Here is a 17196-nt window from a genome sequence, read left to right as displayed (position 1 = left end):
AAATGGTAGTGATTGTTTTATGACAAGATGATGGGGGAAGTGGATAAGCACAATCAGATGAGGCCACCTAATTTTGCCTACTTCGACCCTAAGTGTTCACAATGCTATGTATTACTCTTTATTTCTCTCTCTCTCTCTCTGACACACACGCACACACAAATTGTCAAATGTCAAGTGCAAAATGAAAATGAAGAAAGAGGTCATTTCAATACTTTTTATTTGAGTGTGAAACCATCCATATCTTGCACAACTGTACAGATAAAACTATTTCCATTTTAGCTGTAGACATGATTATCACACTGAGTGGTGTGATCAAAGATTTTATTTACAGAACAACTGCTAAAACATCCGATGTCATATTTCCATTTATTTCTTACCCATAGGGTAATAGGTCCACCATAATTGCTTGGTGCATTTTATAATACAGAAAGAAAACCTATGTTAATCTCTAACAAACCTCACAAATTGCTACAAATCTGACAGAAAAAGCCTACGAAAAAATTTTCCAAAAGTACAATACATTTTCTTATTTCCACACATACACAGTATAGTATAGGCTCAAAGGCACAGCTTTGAATTTTTTTTTCTATCAAAGTGTCGGAAATTATTATGGTCTTATGAAGGAACCATGAAAGTCGTTTTCACACTTGGTGCTTGGTAAGTGAACGTTTGGTCCATCTGGTTTCACAAAGTTAATACAGCAGAGCTGAGTGTTATACTCAATACCATAAACCCACATTCTCACAGAATTTAAAAAACCCCTCTCCTGCCTTTTGCTGACACTAGCCATTGTGCAAACTTAGGACAAATACTTGTATGTAGAAGACCCGGTCCTCTACAAACCTCAATCAACTTAAGGCATACAGAACAGGCCTCTTCCTTCCCTCTAGACAGTGCTTACATTCCAAGACAATGCAGGTACTGGGAAAGACATGGGTGTAGTAACAGGGACTCTATAGAGTTTTCCAGACACCAGCGTTTTGCTCTGGTGCTCCCGGAAGCAGTGATGGCACCACCAGGAAGAAGGGAGGTGTAGAACATACCTGAGGGCTGTTCGTTGTATAGTAAGATGACTGACAGATGGCAAGGTGAATGCTCTTGGTAAATTATGTGCCCATCCAAGAACACAAACCAGACTCTGTCTCTAGTATCCATCAAGACTAATGAGCTTTTGTCAACAGGAAAATAAGTAGCTTACGGGGAGTGTTTGCCAACACAAAGCAAAGTCATGGAACAGAGGGAAAAGGCACAGATTGGCCTGCCCAAAATAGTGCTCTATAGAAACAGTCAAGTCTGGCTTGGCTACAGGAACCCAATCTCACGGACTTTCAGTGAGTCCTGTTTCTGAACTAAAGTTGATTCATTCCACACTGAATCCCAGACTCACGTTCATTAGGGAAATGGACACCTAGGAGTAGTCCATGAGTTATGATGTATAGAGATAACGTCTTCTGGGGGTGGGTTGTTGGGTTTATTATTATTAATAATTATTATTAATATTAAATATGGATTCCTGCAATAGCAGTCATTTAGCCCATCCTGTGGAGGCCTCTCCGTTGATGTAAGCAAAGCCAGGAAAGTGTTGCATGTGCTCGTACTCAGAATTCCTGCGCGTGGTCAGGGGTGTGTACATGTCACTAGAGTTTCCATACCTCGTGGAATGCACAGACGGGCTTGTGTAGCACGTGTTGGCTGTGGGCACCTCTGGCCATCGGGGGGTGACTGGGGTGGGATGCAGTCTGGGAGTACTGCTCATCAAACAGGGTTCCATCCGGGAAGTAGGGCTATTGAAAGGGTACTTGTTGAGGGGAAAGAAATTCCACAAAGTTAAACTTAGCTTGCAAGTTGCATATACACAATATTGGTCATGCTCACAGTTTAAGTTAATTTCTTAAGATGCTATTAATGAAAGTTGATAGGAAGGAAATCAGTGAACTTCTGAACGATGGAACCTTCGTCTAGGAAGGAACCAACAGGAGAAATGCAAAGGATTTCATATCTACAGTTGGTGTTCACTCAAGTAAGAGTACTGATTTTGTGCTTGGAATCTAGAATATTTGGGGAAGTCAAATCCAAAAGAAGGAATAGCCCCACTGGAGTACAGGTAGGTGTGTGTGTGTGTGTGTGTGTGTGTGTGTATACAAGTAGCAGCATGTCCAAACAGATACGGACATATGGAGGTATGGCTGTGAATTTTACCATTAGGGAGATGTGATAGGTCTCATTTCATCAACCCAAGAGAATACTACCACCAAGTAAAACACAGTGACATTATTAAAAATAGCATTTTACAGTTGAATTCAATTATGAACTGCAGCCTAAAAGCAGGCTTTTGAAGAGGAAGCAAGCCAACAGCTTCAAAGGTTATTATTAGTGCCTATCATTTAGAGAACATCTCTCTTTTTGGTTCACATTCCTGAAAGAGGCACAAAGTAGGAAATGGTGAATTGTTGGGCTTGGTGTGAATGTGGAGGAAGGAGTCGAGATAAGCCAATGGAGAGGGGATGGGAGGGGTGCTTTTGTGGAGGGCAGAAGAGGGGAAGTAGCTCTAGAAAGAACTGGGAATAAGAGAAGTGCTTCTTCCACATTCTTTTCTGTTTCCAAGACAGCTATGCAAATAAGCCCCTTTTAGAGGGGAGGAACGTGTGGCGCTTTAGGCTCCCTTCGAGAGGTTTAAGTTGCCGGCCGGCAGGCTCACACACAGACTTCCTCCCTGGGCTACAGAAGGGCCACCCCAGCAAGGATGGGAGGCAGTCAACAAGGATGGCAAAGGCAGCGAATAGGGGAGAGAGAGTAAGTATGAATTCTTCTGCTCCCCATCTGTCTTCCCTGACAGTTGGAGAGTGGAGCCCCGAGGGATTAGGTAGGAGGGAGACAGACAGGCTGAAGCCTAGACAGCCTTGAGAAGGGATTCTGACAACAGTGGCTGCTCCCTTTAGTCAAGGGGGCCACATGGAACCATTCTGCTGCTTTGAGTGGGAGCCTGAGGAAAGCAGGGGCAGGTTGTTAGGCCCAAAGCATGCAGAGAAAAACAGTTACTCAGGGATCAAGAGAGACGGCTCCCAACTCCTGGTAAGAAGGGTTTCTTTATATGGGAAAGCATGCCTTTTATTGAAACTGCAGCCACTTCCCAGCCCAAGAACAGGTCAGAAAGAGGGAGAAGAGTGGAGATGGGGTCTGGGAAGTCAAGGGAGAAGCACCCAGGGCTCTGAACGCATACCAAGGCTTTCATATCCCCAAATGGGATCAGAAACCCTTGAGTGCACTCATGTGCCCACTACGAGAATCTACATGGTCCTGAGTGTGGCAGCCATGGTGAAGCCTCAGGCCTGAGATCATAGTGATACTTGACTTTGCCCAAGAAAACAAGATCCCAGGTATCACACAGGTAATGTTAATATTATTACAAAAGTCTTGCATTTTTCCCAAAAGATTGCTTCCCCCTCCTGATAGTCTCCCAAGTAAGCTCCCTACATGCATGTCACCTTGGCTCATGGTGCTCTCCCTGGCCCAGAGGCCCCCTCTCCCATCCTGTGGCATGCCAGGCTGGTTCCCCTCTCAGGGAATTTGGTCCTACCTGTTCCCGCTGCCTAGAACACTTGTTTCCAGCCCTAGCCCCAGGCTCCTTGCATCGCCTGCCTTTTTAACCTCCTTCAGATCTCAGCACAAACGTCATCTCCTCGGAGACTTTTCTGGACATTCTATCTCAGGATGCTAAATGCTCCACGCTCTGCCTCTCAGGTCAGGCCCTTACCATCCTGCTTGTTAGCTGTCTCTTTCCACTGCTTTCTATTCATAAGCTCCTGGCTGGGCTTCGCCATGTTCACTACCATATTCCCAATATCTGGAATGATGCCAGGCATCCCAGCAGCTATCTGGCAACCGAACACCAGGGTGTTACCACTAGAAAGCAGCTTAGGGATCCACATACTCTGGCAGTGTATGCACAGGAGAGCCCCAGGACCCGGGAGGTGAAGCACCCTGCCCACAGCCACCGGGAGGCTAACGTGAGGCTAGCACGGAAACCCAGGGCTGGGGTAGCATGTCCCCCCACATCTCTGTGGCACAAACTAGGCATAACCATCCATGACTGAATCACATGAGAGAGGAAGACATGCCTGTTTTGGAACACGCCCCATTATACCTTAATGTCTCTGTCCCTCTTGCTCTAAGCCCCCTCCTCTAAGACCCCCTGGGGTCTTAGAGCGCTGACCAGGCCTCTTCCTGCTCATTCTGACAGAACCTGCCTTGGCTTGGCCTGTGTAGGTGAAATGTCGCCATATGGACTTATGGAGCCTCTTTCCCATAGAACCCAAGAGAGTGTGGCTTTTGTGCCTAATCCAGGACCCTAGATGCAGCTGTGCCCAGGGGTGGTGTCACAGGCTCAAAAGCGTAATTGCCTGGAAATGAGACTGGCTCAAAATATCTCTAATGGGACAATAAAATCCTGTTACCACAGAATCCAGCATGGAAAAATCTGTCCCGTTAGGTCAGCTAATTGCAAATGAGTCAGTGACTCGTTTTCCCCGTGGTGAAGAGACCATTGAAAGATGAGAGGCTGAAGTGCCCGCTGCCTCGGCCTGGTGATTAAAGCCACCAATGAAGCTTCTATTCAGTCTGGCGGGAGCGGCTGAGGCTGGCCTGTGGCACCCGCCTCACCTTTCACACTTTACATCCGGTTTCGTGCGGGGTCCTCAAGCATGCTGGGCACAAACCCTGGGGTCCAGAGAGCTCTGCCCAGAATAAAGGCGCTTTTTGTTGAGGGCCCATAACAGGAAGTTACCATTTGCTGGCTTAAATCACACACTGTGGTCACTGATGTTAAGCTGGGGAGAAGTCCCCAGTCCCCGCCCGGTGAGAGAGGGGTGCGAAGGGGGCTTGTGGGCACATGTGCGTGCGTGTGCGCGTGCATCAGGAGTCCGACTTTCTGTCAGGTGGCCATCCCAGCTGTGATTGATTCTGGGCCTCTTTGGAATCACATTAGGAAGTTCTATTTTGAGAAACAAGTCCCCACCCCGAGGCTGACTCGATGGTCCTGCACATGAAGAGGGAAGAATGAGCCCTTTATCCCTGACCCTCAGCAAATGGGCTGCTCCTTGAGCAAGGGGTGAAAGGTGGCCTAGTCAGAAGCACAAACTGTTTTCCTATGAAAGGCGGCTCTCACACCGCACCGAGGTTCTGCCAGTGGGCCTGCCCCTGGGCAGGCTTCCTCTTAGCCTCTTCTGGAAGAGGATGTAGCTCCCCCCGCCCCCCCAAATCTTGGCCAGACAAGCCACATCCGCTGAGCTTTTAGGGTCTGGATTAAATGAGTTAATACACATGAAACACTTAGAACTCCCACATAGTAAGTTTTCAAAATGTGTTAGCTGTTACTAGTATTCTTCTTTGCATCATAGGATCATGATCCATTAATGATAGAAGAGCTTTAGTGACGGACCATCTGGTTCTACCTCTCCTTCCACAGATGCAGGAACTGAGGTCAAGAGAGGGGAAACCATCTGCTTGAGGTCACAGAGCAACTTAGTACCAGAGTGAGGAGCCATTCATTCATTTTGTTTCATGGACAGATACTTAACTGAACACCTGCTAAAAGCCACATCTATTCTGAGCCCTGGGGATATAATGGCCGGGAAGAAAAGATGTGGTCCCTGTCTCCGTAGAGCTAGTAGAGCGAGAGAAATAGATATTCTTCAATTACACAATTGGTGTCACGAAAGATGATCTACACAAATAGTGTTACCCATGAGCCAGGCCCTGTTCCAATCTTTATCAACTCACTTAACCCTCACAACCCTGAGAAATATGTACTACAATCCTCCCCATTTTTCAGATAAGGGAATTGATTAGAGGCAGAGCTGGGATTTGAACCCAGGATGCTGGCTCTGCAGTCACAGATCTTCCACTACTCTGGCTGATTGACTTTTCTCCCCTTTGGCTCAGGGGAACTCCCTAAGCAGAATGGCCCTGGGCAGGGCGGGGCCACTGGAGATTCTGTGAGAGCTGTGGGATTGGCTGGCAAGGCCCGGCCTTGGCCATGCAGATGAGGGATAAAGCACAGCTTTCTAGTCCACGTTAGGGGAATTTCTATCCCTCCAGCTTCTAGTTGATCAAATGGCTTATGGGCTCCAGGGCCCAGTGCACATTCATGGCCACTGGGGGGGGGGCGGGCAGAAGTTCCACAAATGTGTGTTTAATGAGGTTCAGAAATCTTTTGCAGCCACAGATTTGGTCTGGTTTTCCCTGTTTGGTCGGGCATGGGAATGGGGCACCTGGGAAGAGGCAGCCGAGACCATCCCTCGTTCATTTAGTTGGATGTGAACAAGTATGGCATAGTCGCTAGTCGCAAGAAGGGTGTTTTTCTGAAATCGTTCAAACCTTACAGTGTGAAACCTCCTTCATCGGGACTCACTAATTCAGAAATTACGAGAATTCAAGCAGGACTGGAGGTCTATGTTTGTTATTACCCAAGAGGAAAGCGGGTGTCGTGCAAATAACTAGTACAGATAAGGGCACACACATACTCCAGTTCGAAAACCAAATGGGCGGGGGGTGCCTGGGTGGCTCAGCGGGTTAAAGCCTCTGCCTTCAGCTCAGGTCGTGATCCCGGGATCCTGGGATCGAGCCCTGCGTCGGGCTCTCTGCTCAGCGGGGAGCCTGCTTCCCTTCCTCTCTCTCTGCCTGCCTCTCTGCCTACTTGTGATCTCTGTCAAATAAATAAATAAAATCTTAAAAAAAAAAAAAAACAAGTGGGTTCTGATTATTCTGAGCATACACCCGCTGGGGCTGGGACGCAGGATGGCGGCACTTCCCGGACACACTGCATTCGTCTTGAAGACGGGCGTTCATTTGCCGAGATTGGTTTTAGTTACTCTAGTACTGATGACCACCTGCATTCTTTAACCGTGTTCTATAATTGTGGTTTTTCTCCAGTTCAGTCTGATCTTTTCCCCAGTGAGTCTGATATAATGAAGTGTGATATTCAGTACTTAGGTACTAATCAGTCCTGCAGTGGGTTTTCCCCTCTATGCTCAACGTTAAACCAGAGTACCACAGGAAGAAAGAAAGAGGGAGTCTTGGGTATGGGATTCTTCTCTTTGGTCCCTTGAAACTGACTGAGAATAGTTGTAGTAACTTCTTGAATTCGCATCTACCCTCCAAAAACACATTGGGGGTAGTGTGCATGGCCCCGGGCTTGGGGTTCAGAGCTGGAAAATTTGCATTTGAGTCTGCTTTGCTACTTACTGGATGCATAAGCTGGGGCAAATTACCTTATGAGGCCGTCTCCTCATCTTTAGAAACTGGAGAAAAATGCCTTCTTCCCCAGGTTGCTATGAGAATTAAGTGAGTCTGTGTATTTGCAAGTGTCTAAAACAGGACTTGATGCATATATGTTAATGAAAAAACAAAGGATTCTTTGTGTTGTACTGGCCACACCCCCCCCAATCAACCCGGGTAGAGAGGTGATATAATTAACTCCTCACCCCACTTAACAAATGGAGGCTAAGGCATAACCCTTCAAGCACAGAGTGTGAGTGTGGGGTGGGGGTCAGAGGTTGTCAAAAGGCCTTGTCAGAGGGGTGGAGGGCATGGTGCTGCCCGACCCTGTCACCTCTCACCCCTCGTCTGGATTCAAAGGGCTCCTCCATGGGCTTTCAATTAGTCCTTGGTCCTTTGATTAAGAGCTGCTATTAAATGATAGTGCTCCGTTTGGGGACTTCTGTGGCTTCCAGAGTGGAGGCTGCAGACCTATCTTTGATCACCAGGGACCACACGGACCTTTAGGAGACCCTGGTTTCTCTTTATGGCCATGGCTTTAAAGATATCACCCCCGAAATTTCACGAGGAAGGACGAGGGAGGGAAGAAAGAGGGAGGACAATGATGGGCACTGTGGCTTAGAACTTGAGCTTGATCCGGCCACTGCTGCTTAGATGACTGTCTCCTACTGGAGCCTGAGCTCTCCAAGGGCAGGTGCGCTTCTGTACCTTTCTCCACTGTCTGATCAGGGACTGGCACCCGCCTGCCACACAGCAAGCATCCCACAATCATTTGAGGAATGAATGAATGAATGAGTGAGTGAGTAAAGGCCCACGTGAGCTGCTTCTGTTCAGTGTGAGCTGGCCTCAGAGCAGCTCGGAGGCATTTTGCAGATCACAGTGAGGAGCACAGACTCTGCTCCCAAGGGAAGCAGGACCTCAGGAGCCGGCTTCTCTGCATGACGCAGTTGGGAGACCTATAATGAATGCCCCAGGTGATGGTTTAGTGGAATCAACGTCTTGGCTTGTTTGGGGATTATACTGGGGCTTCCCTTGGTACTGCAGATGGAAATCAAAACAGAGACCTGTTTGCCCCGAGCGCCCATGTATTGTGGATACAGGCTCCTCAGTGCCTCCCCTCTGAGGCTGGTCCTCGGGCTAGCAGCTGATGCAATCCCAGCCTCCGCCCTCGCTCGGGTCCTGCCATCTCTCTTCTAGACTCCCACAAGCGCTCCGCAGCAGAGCTCCCTGCCTGTACTGGGCCCCTTTCCAGTTTATCCTGAGTACTCCCCACCTCAAGCAGTGCTCCCATCCTGCCTGCCTGGCTGCCAGCCCCCCAGCAGCATGGAGTGAGGGTCCTCTGCACTCCCGTTGCTTGTGTTGCCTCACTTCCTATCTCACTGGTTCCAGAAACCCTTAGTGAATGCCGGCACAGGAGAGGGGGCAGAGGGCCACGTGTAGGAGCTTAGACACATGGGGTCACACTGCCTGGGTTCAGATCCTCAGGCAGGAGGTTCTGCACAAATTACCGTGACGATGTGTAAAGTGCTCAGGATGGTGCCCAGCCCATGACAAGTGTTCAGTCAGAGGTAGCTGTGGCTCTCGACAGGTGCCAGGGCCTGTGACCCAAGGACACTAGACTTATTTTTTGGCCTTTGAGTTGCTCTGGGGTCTCCTGCAGGAGTCAGAGAAGTCAGTGATGATAACAGGGTGTGAGGAGGGTTGCCGACAGAGGCGCTATGTGAGTCTAGAGCAGTGAGACCTCATAAGGTCCTGGAGAAAGGAAGGGCTGGTGTCAGGAGGTGCCGCAGAGACAAGTGCGGCTCCTGAACAACACGCAAAAGTCTGGGGAAAGAAAGTCCTACCCTGGGAGAGGAGCATCTGTGAACCGCACAGGGGTTGGCATGCTGGAGGAAATGGAGTGGGGTGGCTGGTCAGCCACAGAGCAGGCAAAAGCCAGATGGTAACAAGTCATAAGAGATATGCCAAGACACGTTATAAGGTAACATGCCATAAGAGACAAGAGAACTGAACGTGACTCTGAATGCGATGACATGAAAAGAGGGAGAATATTAATGGCCCGTCGGGTTTTTTCCAAAAGACTCCTCCAGCTGCAGTCTAGAGGATGGACCAGAGAGGGGCAGGTTCAGTGACACAGAGACCAGTGGGAGGATTTTGTCACCATCTAGCTTAGCCCTGAGCTGAGAGGCAAGGACAGTGCGGGGTGCAGAGCTGTTAAGGGTGTAGAATTGAATAGAACTGGAGACCAGCTGCCTTTGAAGCCAGAGCAACAGGAAGTGTCTGAGACAAGCAGAGGGCCCAACACTGGCGTTAGAGGTGCAACCACAAGTTTCATTCACCACAGGCCACAGAGGGTTGGTTTGGTTTGTTAGACAAGCGAAGAGCCAAAGGAAGTGTGTGGCTTGAGAATAATCTGATAAAGGGTTCATTTCAGGAACATTCTTCTGGTGAGGTTGTGTGTGTGGATCAGACTGGAAAGGAATAGACGTGAGACCCAGAGACCAGTTAGAATGCTGCCAGGTGACAGTCCTGACAGGACTCGATGAGGGCCGACACCAGCAAGATGGCTGACAGAGATCCTGTGTGTGGGTGGCTGCCTGAGACAGGGCAGCAGACACGGTGGCTGACTGGATATTGGGATTAGAGAGGATGGAACCAAAGACAGGTGGTGTGCACCCACGTGGCAAGAGGGAGTGGAGCCTGAACAGTGGCCGAGCACCCACTTCAGTGGGCAGCCACCAAAAGGTGGACGTGACCCTGAGGAAAGGATCCTCCCCTCTCCTTGGTGACAGACACACGTGGTATACAGAAGGTACCTATTAACTGTGTTAAATTGACTAGACCTGCCACCAAGTGCCTCGAGGCCTGGGCGGGCCAGCAAGCAGGACCGTGGACTCACCTGTGCGGAGCTCCTGTGGTAAGGGGCGTAGTGCAGCGGGCCAGAGATGGCCGTGTCGTGGGGGAGGGCCGGGTACTGGCTCTGCATGGGGGGAGGATGCTGGCTGCCATAGCTCCCATAGTTGTAGCTTCCCGTGTATCTGAAACGCAGGAAACACAATGAAGAGTGGGAGTCAGGATGGGGATGGCGGATCACTTTCATGCCTCCAAAAATCAACCTCATCTTTTTTTCTTTCCTTTTTGTTCTTCTTTCTTCTTTTCCATTTTTCTCCTTCTTTTTGGTTCTTACCATCGCCACCCTGTTGTGAGTTTAAACTCCCAGGCTGATTTTCCTTCTCTCCTCGGCACACCTCCCTTACCACTCGGAGCGCGCTCAGGGAATGAAAGCCAGCCCAGAGCAAAACATAATTAGGGACGGAAACTTCTACTCCTGTTCTGTTGGAAAGCCCCATATTATAGCCTGAGGTCAAATAGGAAAGAAAGAAGAAATTACTTGGGGATTTATGTTTCGTATCATCCAGGCCTTTGCTTGCCTGCAGTGGGGCAGGGTGTTGTATGCGAGCTTGCCCCACGGGGGATGCATCATGGGCCGCTCACCCAGGTGCCAGAGAACCTGCCTCCGCCCCTTTCTAGCTGTGGGACCCTTGGGCAACCCGTAGCCTTGTTTCTCACTTGTGTAAAAATGCTGGCCCTGGTTATCCTGAGGGTCAGATATGTGAAAACCCTCTATAAGATAGAAAGTCCTATGAAATACAGGATATTCTTATCACTGTTCTTCTTAATAACGTCTTCTCAGCAAAAACACGGACCTAAGACCACATGGGTGTTTCTTCTGCCATTGCCCCAGAATCAAAAGGCTTCCTGAAACCATTTTCAAAGTCTGTTCTAAAGGTGTGGAAAGATACTCTTAAGAGATCCCCTGAGAAAATAAAGGTCAGGGGGACCTGACCCTGGGGACAGATCTTGGGAGTCGGTCAGCCAGCAGCCAGGCCGATGTCCAGCCTCGGGGTTGGCGTCTTGCTGCGTTTTGCTGGGCCACCATGTGGACGACACCCGAGGGGGCCTCCTCCCGTGTCCCCCACAGCTGCTCAGCTGGAAATGCCTCCCAGTACCCGTGTGGCAGAGTCTCGCCTTCTTGAGAATAGGGTCCTTTTTAATGTCACGTGGTTTTCAGATGACTGCACATTAGACATTCTAGGATTTGTGTCTTTTGATGAAGACACTGCATGATGACAAGAAGCTCCTCTGCTTCAGGTAACACTTCTTAATGGATTTGTGGTTCATTCATCACAGCAACAACATTTTTTTCCCCAACAGAGATTTGTGTGAGATTGTGTGAGATTTCCCCAACAGAGATTGTGCAAAACTGATGACTTATTTCTTTGGGCACAAAGCACCAACAGAACCCCTGGGAGTTCCCTGAGCTTCCTTAACAACTGCCGCTGTCCAGAGACCTTCAGCCCTCAGGTGGGGAAGCCCTCCTCTAATCCAGTCACAGGAGGCCTGAGCCTACCACAAGGCTCTACTGCCTGGGGAAACTGCTGGAAGGGGGTCTTCTGCTGGGGCTCTGAAGCAGAAGAGAGGGAAGAATACAGGCTTTGGATGTGACAGGACAGATGCTCAGTCTGGGCCCTGCATCTATCAGCTGTGTGACCCCGAGGGACTGAACTTGAGCCATCATCTCAGTTTCCGCATCTGGGAAATGGGCTTGCTAATGCCTACCACCAGGGCCCCGTGGGGACTGCAAGAGTCTGTTATACTCAGGATGGTGCTGAGTGCCTGCAGAGGACAGCACTCCTCCTGCCCTTTGAGAAAACAGCTGCTAAGTGACCCCAAGTGTAGAAGTCCAATGGCATCTCAGGCAGGTCGCCTACCCGTGCTCCTCTCTGTGTGGATAAACTGGTATCCTGTGTGCGACGGAGGAAGAAGGCACATGGGGACTCCTCATACAGGGCAGCTGTTGGGAGTTTTCCGCTGGGGACCCTGCTGCCGTTGTCACCGTATAGGTCAGAGACCACGTGTATGACTGCATTGCTCCTGCAGAGACAAATCAAGATGTGTAAGTCACTCACGCAGTTCCTCCATGCCCCATTCTGAGAACACTTTAGTGGCCTCCTCCCATGCTCTCTAAGCTGAAAGTCAAAATCTTTACAGAGCATGTGCCTCTGTCCTAGCTGACCTCATGAGAAGCATCCCCTACCCCCGCCTTTGTTCTCTCTGATCTAGCCACAATAGATTTCTTTCATTTTTTCCCCCAGAGAACCACAATTCCCAGCACCACAGGGCCTTTGCACATGCTCTTTCTGCTGCCTGAAACTGTATTCTTCCCTTAGTTTCCACTCATTCTTCATATCTCAATAGAGAGAAGCTGTCTCCTAACCCCAGACGGAGTCTGATCCCCTACCTCACTATAGTCTTTCGTGGTGTCTACGGTAATTTGTCATCTTATCCCCATTCATGAATGTGATTTACTTAATGCTTATCCCCCGTCAACTAGAAGCTCCATGAGGATAGGGGCCTTGTCCATTTGGGCCCCTCTTGGAACCCTGGTGCTTGATACAGAGGCTGGTGGCCCAAAATTTTTCAAAAAAACATTTTAAAAAGAAGAAAAGGGAGAGGAAAGAGGGGAGGAAGGAGAGAGGACAAAAGAAAGCTCAGAGAAGCACAGCTAAGTAACTTCTCAACACTCAACTAACCAGGTGTAAGAGAGCTAACAAACTGCTCTAAGCAGCCCTAAGTAGATTATTGGGCTCTGCCTGCCCAGGTCTTTTTGAAGATTATTAGTGACCTTCATGGTGACCTATTCCATACATATTACTAATTCCATTAACTTACTTTTTAATTGGATACCTTTAAAGTGCTAGGGGCTGGGAAGGGAAATTGACAAATTTAAAACCCTCAAGATGCTTAAGAATTTTACGAGATGGTTAGACTATAAAAAAGGTAATTTAAGAAATCACTAAATGGTTAGACTATAAAAATGGTAAATTAAGAAATCACTAAATGTCGATTTCTGATAAATTTCAAAATGTTGATCAGTGGAAATAATGAAACCTATTGTAGGAGACAGGGGGGGACTAGAATTGAACGGCCCCTTGCAGGCACAGGGAAAATTGAAGAACTGGTTATGGGAGGCCATTCTTAAGGGGAAGTAAAACTTGGTGCTTTAGTTCTGTTTTCTGCAGCAGATCTCTTCTATCCTAACATCCCTGAGGGAAGCTGAAGGAACGGTTTTCATTGAAGAATGCGGTCCCTTCCGTCCCAAGGACTTCGAAAATAGCACACAAGTAGCTGCACTGGCGTGGAGCAGGTGGAAGGAGGAGTTGGTGGGCCAGCCCTTTGCCAATTACAGACAGGTTCACTGAGGGATACTCTGGAAGGCAAATGAAAATGGAGTCCGACTTTGAACATGTTTATTATTAAAAGAACTCTGTTGTAAACCGGAGAATCTTTCAGAATGCAAATAGCGCCCATTTTAAATGAAGGGACAAAGGTTTATTCCAAGAGCATGAAGGACACACCATTTATTGAACATCTAATACGGTCCAGGCACCGTGCTAAGTGCCTTACAGATACCCTTAAAATAAATACTACCCCCACTTCACAGAAGAGGAAATGGAAGGTTAAATCTGAAAGAATGTAAGAGCTCATAGGAATACAAAGGATTCAAGAAAATCATGCAAATGTGGGAGTGAACAAAGAAATTAAAACTGGAGCAAAACAGGAGTAAAGGCTAAACGTGTCTACTCTAACTCTTTGTAGAGGTGGGCCTTAACCTGGGCTCAGAGGTTTTCCAGGAAACAAGGCCACAGGGAAACCTGACAAGTTGGAAGCCATAAGATAGCAAACAAGCTACTCAGGAGTCACCTGTCCTTGGAGTTAAAATCAAACAGGAATTTCTTTCAGATGTCCCCGTAAAAGACAACTGGGACTTGCCCAACAGGGTCCCCCACAACACCCTTACAGTGGACCTCATGCTTGATTCTCAGGACTGTTCCTTAGGTCCGCCCTTCAGGCTAGTGGCGTCACACTCAAGTCCAGTTCAGGGAAACTCAGATTGTTAACTTGCCCGAGGTCCCCGTGGGTGGGACCAGTGGGGCTCTGAACCCCAGTCTGGCATAGGCTTTTCATTCTCTCTACCAACTGCCTCTCCGCTCTGGGGTCTAGTCCCGCTGAGTACTGGCTGGAAGATCTCGGGCAAGCCTCTGAAATTTTCTTTCATCATCTGTAAAACAGGCATGATAATAGCTATTTTGCAGAACTGTGGTGAGCGGTAACTGACATGAGCTTGGCTCGTGGGAGGCTCTTGATGATATTCACGCGCTCTTCCCTGTGAATTCACTAGGAATTCTTGTACTGGACTTTCTTAAAGTAGAGATTTCTCTATGTCCCATTTCAGATGACATGGAAGAAAGACACTTTTCTTGGGTCAGAGTCTGTGCCCAGGGATGAAATTTGAACAGCAGCAGAAATTGAGCTAATTACACCAAACTTCTAAACATGTTTTTTTCCATAAAATCATAGATGTTCTTATTCACCAGGGTGGCTAAAAGCACCCCTTCCTGGTTTGTACGTGTACATCGTATACAAGGAGATAATGACTCTAGCAGGCTATCTGTTATGTATCATTTATAGCAGCTGCAAGAAGACTGGAAAGACAAAATTCCAAAATGATCATGCCCCAGAAGACTGGATTATGCCTGATTGCCCTCCTCTATATTTTGTGCTTCATATGAAATTATATTACTATTATAATTTTTAAAAGGATCCTTTTTATTAAAACAGGTTATGTCTAGGCAGTGGGATTGAGGAAGGCTTTAAAACATTTCTTCATTTTGTTTATCTGTATTTTTTTAGAATGAATGTACACTACCTCTGTGAAAAGAAAAACATTATTAATGTATACTGAACAAATTTACAATTGGAGATAGAATTGGAGATGGGTGGGAAGTACAGGGGAACAATGAACCAGCCACAGCAAGCAAGTAATTAACCCTTCAAGCCCCTGGGACCTGGGCAGAGCACTGTGAGGTCAGTGGTTATTTAAAGGAGGCAGCCAAGGAAGCCAAAAGATTTTCTCTTTTTCCACCCCACCCAGCAATAAGAAGGCACAGTGGTGATAATAGCCATCACCTGAGGGAATGCAGTGGAAGTTACTTTTGTCTGAGCCCCTGGAGTGGAGCAACTGTTCCTTATTCATCTCTGTATCCCCAGCAGAGGGCCTGCCCAATAGTAGGTGTTCAGTAAATCTTTGTTTCATCAAAGTTGTTGTTGAAGGAGTAAATGCTGCTAGAAATAGACGTTATCAAACAAAAAGCTAGTGGAACTCTTGGAAAAATGGGCTCCTGTGGTCTGGGAAACAAAACCCCTAGATGGCCATGTGCCAGCCATCGAACAGACCCACTCAAGCAGGCTTTAGCAGAGTAACACCTACTGGCTCGGGTGAGAAACCCTTTTTGCCTGGGGCCTAGAAAAGAACACCCCTTACATTTCCTGTCCTATCAGTGGGGCCTCCAGTGAGAACGGCTGCTGCTGCTCTTTTCAGGAAACTAATAAAAGAAAATGTGTGTGGTTCACAGTTTGTGCTTAATTTTTAAGACCGCTCTCATGCTTTTTATTTTTTGGCAAGACAACAACAAACCTTCACTATGTGCCTAATTCCCACATCTTTCTCTTATTCTTCCCTCCCTACACACTCATCCTTAGTTAAAAGTCTGAGGATCGTGGAGAAAATCCCCTGGGCTTTGAGAATCCATAAAGATCCCAAAAGATCCAAGAATCCTATAAAGATAAGTTTTGTCCATGTTCTAGTATTAAAACTGTGGGAGAGGAAGATTTTCTTTCCTTCCCATCCCCAACAAAATGTTTTTCTTCCCTGAGTTTTTGTTACTGTTGTCGTTTTTCCTGGAGGGGGTTTTAAACAGAGGCTAGGAAGTGGGCTTGGAATAAAACAGGCAGTCAGGAATAACCTGTTGAATAAATGAAGGAATGAATGATTAATCATCCAACATAAACCAGACCTCAAGCTCCTTTCTTTTTAATACACAAACTCACTGAATTTTGGCAATAACCTTTTGAGGTAGGTGGTATTACCTCCTTTTCGCAGGTGAGACAATTGTGGCCCAAGACTCAATCAGATTTGAACCCAGATCCCGCCCAACTCCAAAGCCTCTCCACAACAGCAGCGGCTTCTCACAGTTGAATGTGCCTTTGAATCCCTGGAGATCTTGTTAAGAGGCAGATTCCGATTCAGCAGGTTGGGAGCTGAGCCAGCAATTCTGCATTTATAACAAGCTTCTAAATGATGGTAATGCTCTTGGTCTGTGGACCACACTCTGAGTCGCAAGGTTCTCTAAGCCACTGCCTCCCGTCACGCACGCTGCGTGTAGCGGGCCCGTCAAGATCAGAGGTTGTAAGGATCTGGTACAGCCTTGAGAAAATTCAGGCTACTTTTCAGGCTACCTGGCCATAGCCTTCCTTCAGATCTTGAACTAAACTGTTTGAACCTTTTCCCCCTGCAAGGATTCTATGAACCATCACAGATGTTGCTCAGGTTTTGATCTAACCTAAGCCTTTTGTTAGTACCTTCCTGAGAAATAAGCTCCCTTAAGTATGTCTAGATTCCGGAGCCGCCTAGACAGTAGCCACAGGCCACAGATGGCTCTTTAAATTTAAACTAATTAAAACAAAATACGATAAAAAAAATTCAGTTCCTTAATTGCACTAGCCACCTTTCAAGTGCTCAGTAGCCCTGTGTGCTCAGCATCTACTGCTTTGGACAGCTCAGATTAAAAAAAAAAAAAAAGTTGCCATTATCGCAGAAAATTCTGTTTGAACGGTGTCCTCTTACGGCATTTGCTATGAAGCATACATTTGGTATAACCTTCAACACTGAGACAGGAAAAGACTTCATAGGTATATTTACCCCACGGGCTACCCATCCTCCAGGGAGCAGTGCTTAAGGAGAATACTTGCTCAAGTTGAAAACCTCAACTGTTTGGGTGACTTTATCAGTAGCTCCCT

The 17196-nt window shown here is 47.6% G+C and overlaps 1 protein-coding gene across 6 annotated transcripts in view; it reads right to left on the bottom strand.

Moving 5' to 3' along the window:
* Window positions 1–200: 200 nt before the first annotated feature.
* The window catches only part of RFX4 (regulatory factor X4), a 160928-nt gene continuing 143932 nt past the window's right edge, over window positions 201–17196 (bottom strand). For all 6 annotated transcript variants that reach the window (XM_032836706.1, XM_032836707.1, XM_032836709.1 and 3 more), the window contains 3 exons: window positions 12048–12210; window positions 10175–10313; window positions 201–1798 (listed from right to left, as the gene is read on the bottom strand). In XM_032836706.1, the coding sequence (XP_032692597.1) occupies window positions 1526–1798; window positions 10175–10313; window positions 12048–12210 (575 nt within the window). In that variant the 3' untranslated portion in view covers window positions 201–1525. The remainder of the gene's footprint in view (window positions 1799–10174; window positions 10314–12047; window positions 12211–17196) is intronic.

This window comes from Lontra canadensis, unplaced genomic scaffold, assembly GCF_010015895.1.
Source record: "Lontra canadensis isolate GAN:19392208 unplaced genomic scaffold, GSC_riverotter_1.0 scaffold93, whole genome shotgun sequence".
Classification (NCBI taxonomy): Eukaryota; Metazoa; Chordata; class Mammalia; order Carnivora; family Mustelidae; genus Lontra; species Lontra canadensis.
Note: the sequence above shows the minus strand (reverse complement) of the source record. Positions and strands in the feature narration are given on the sequence as shown.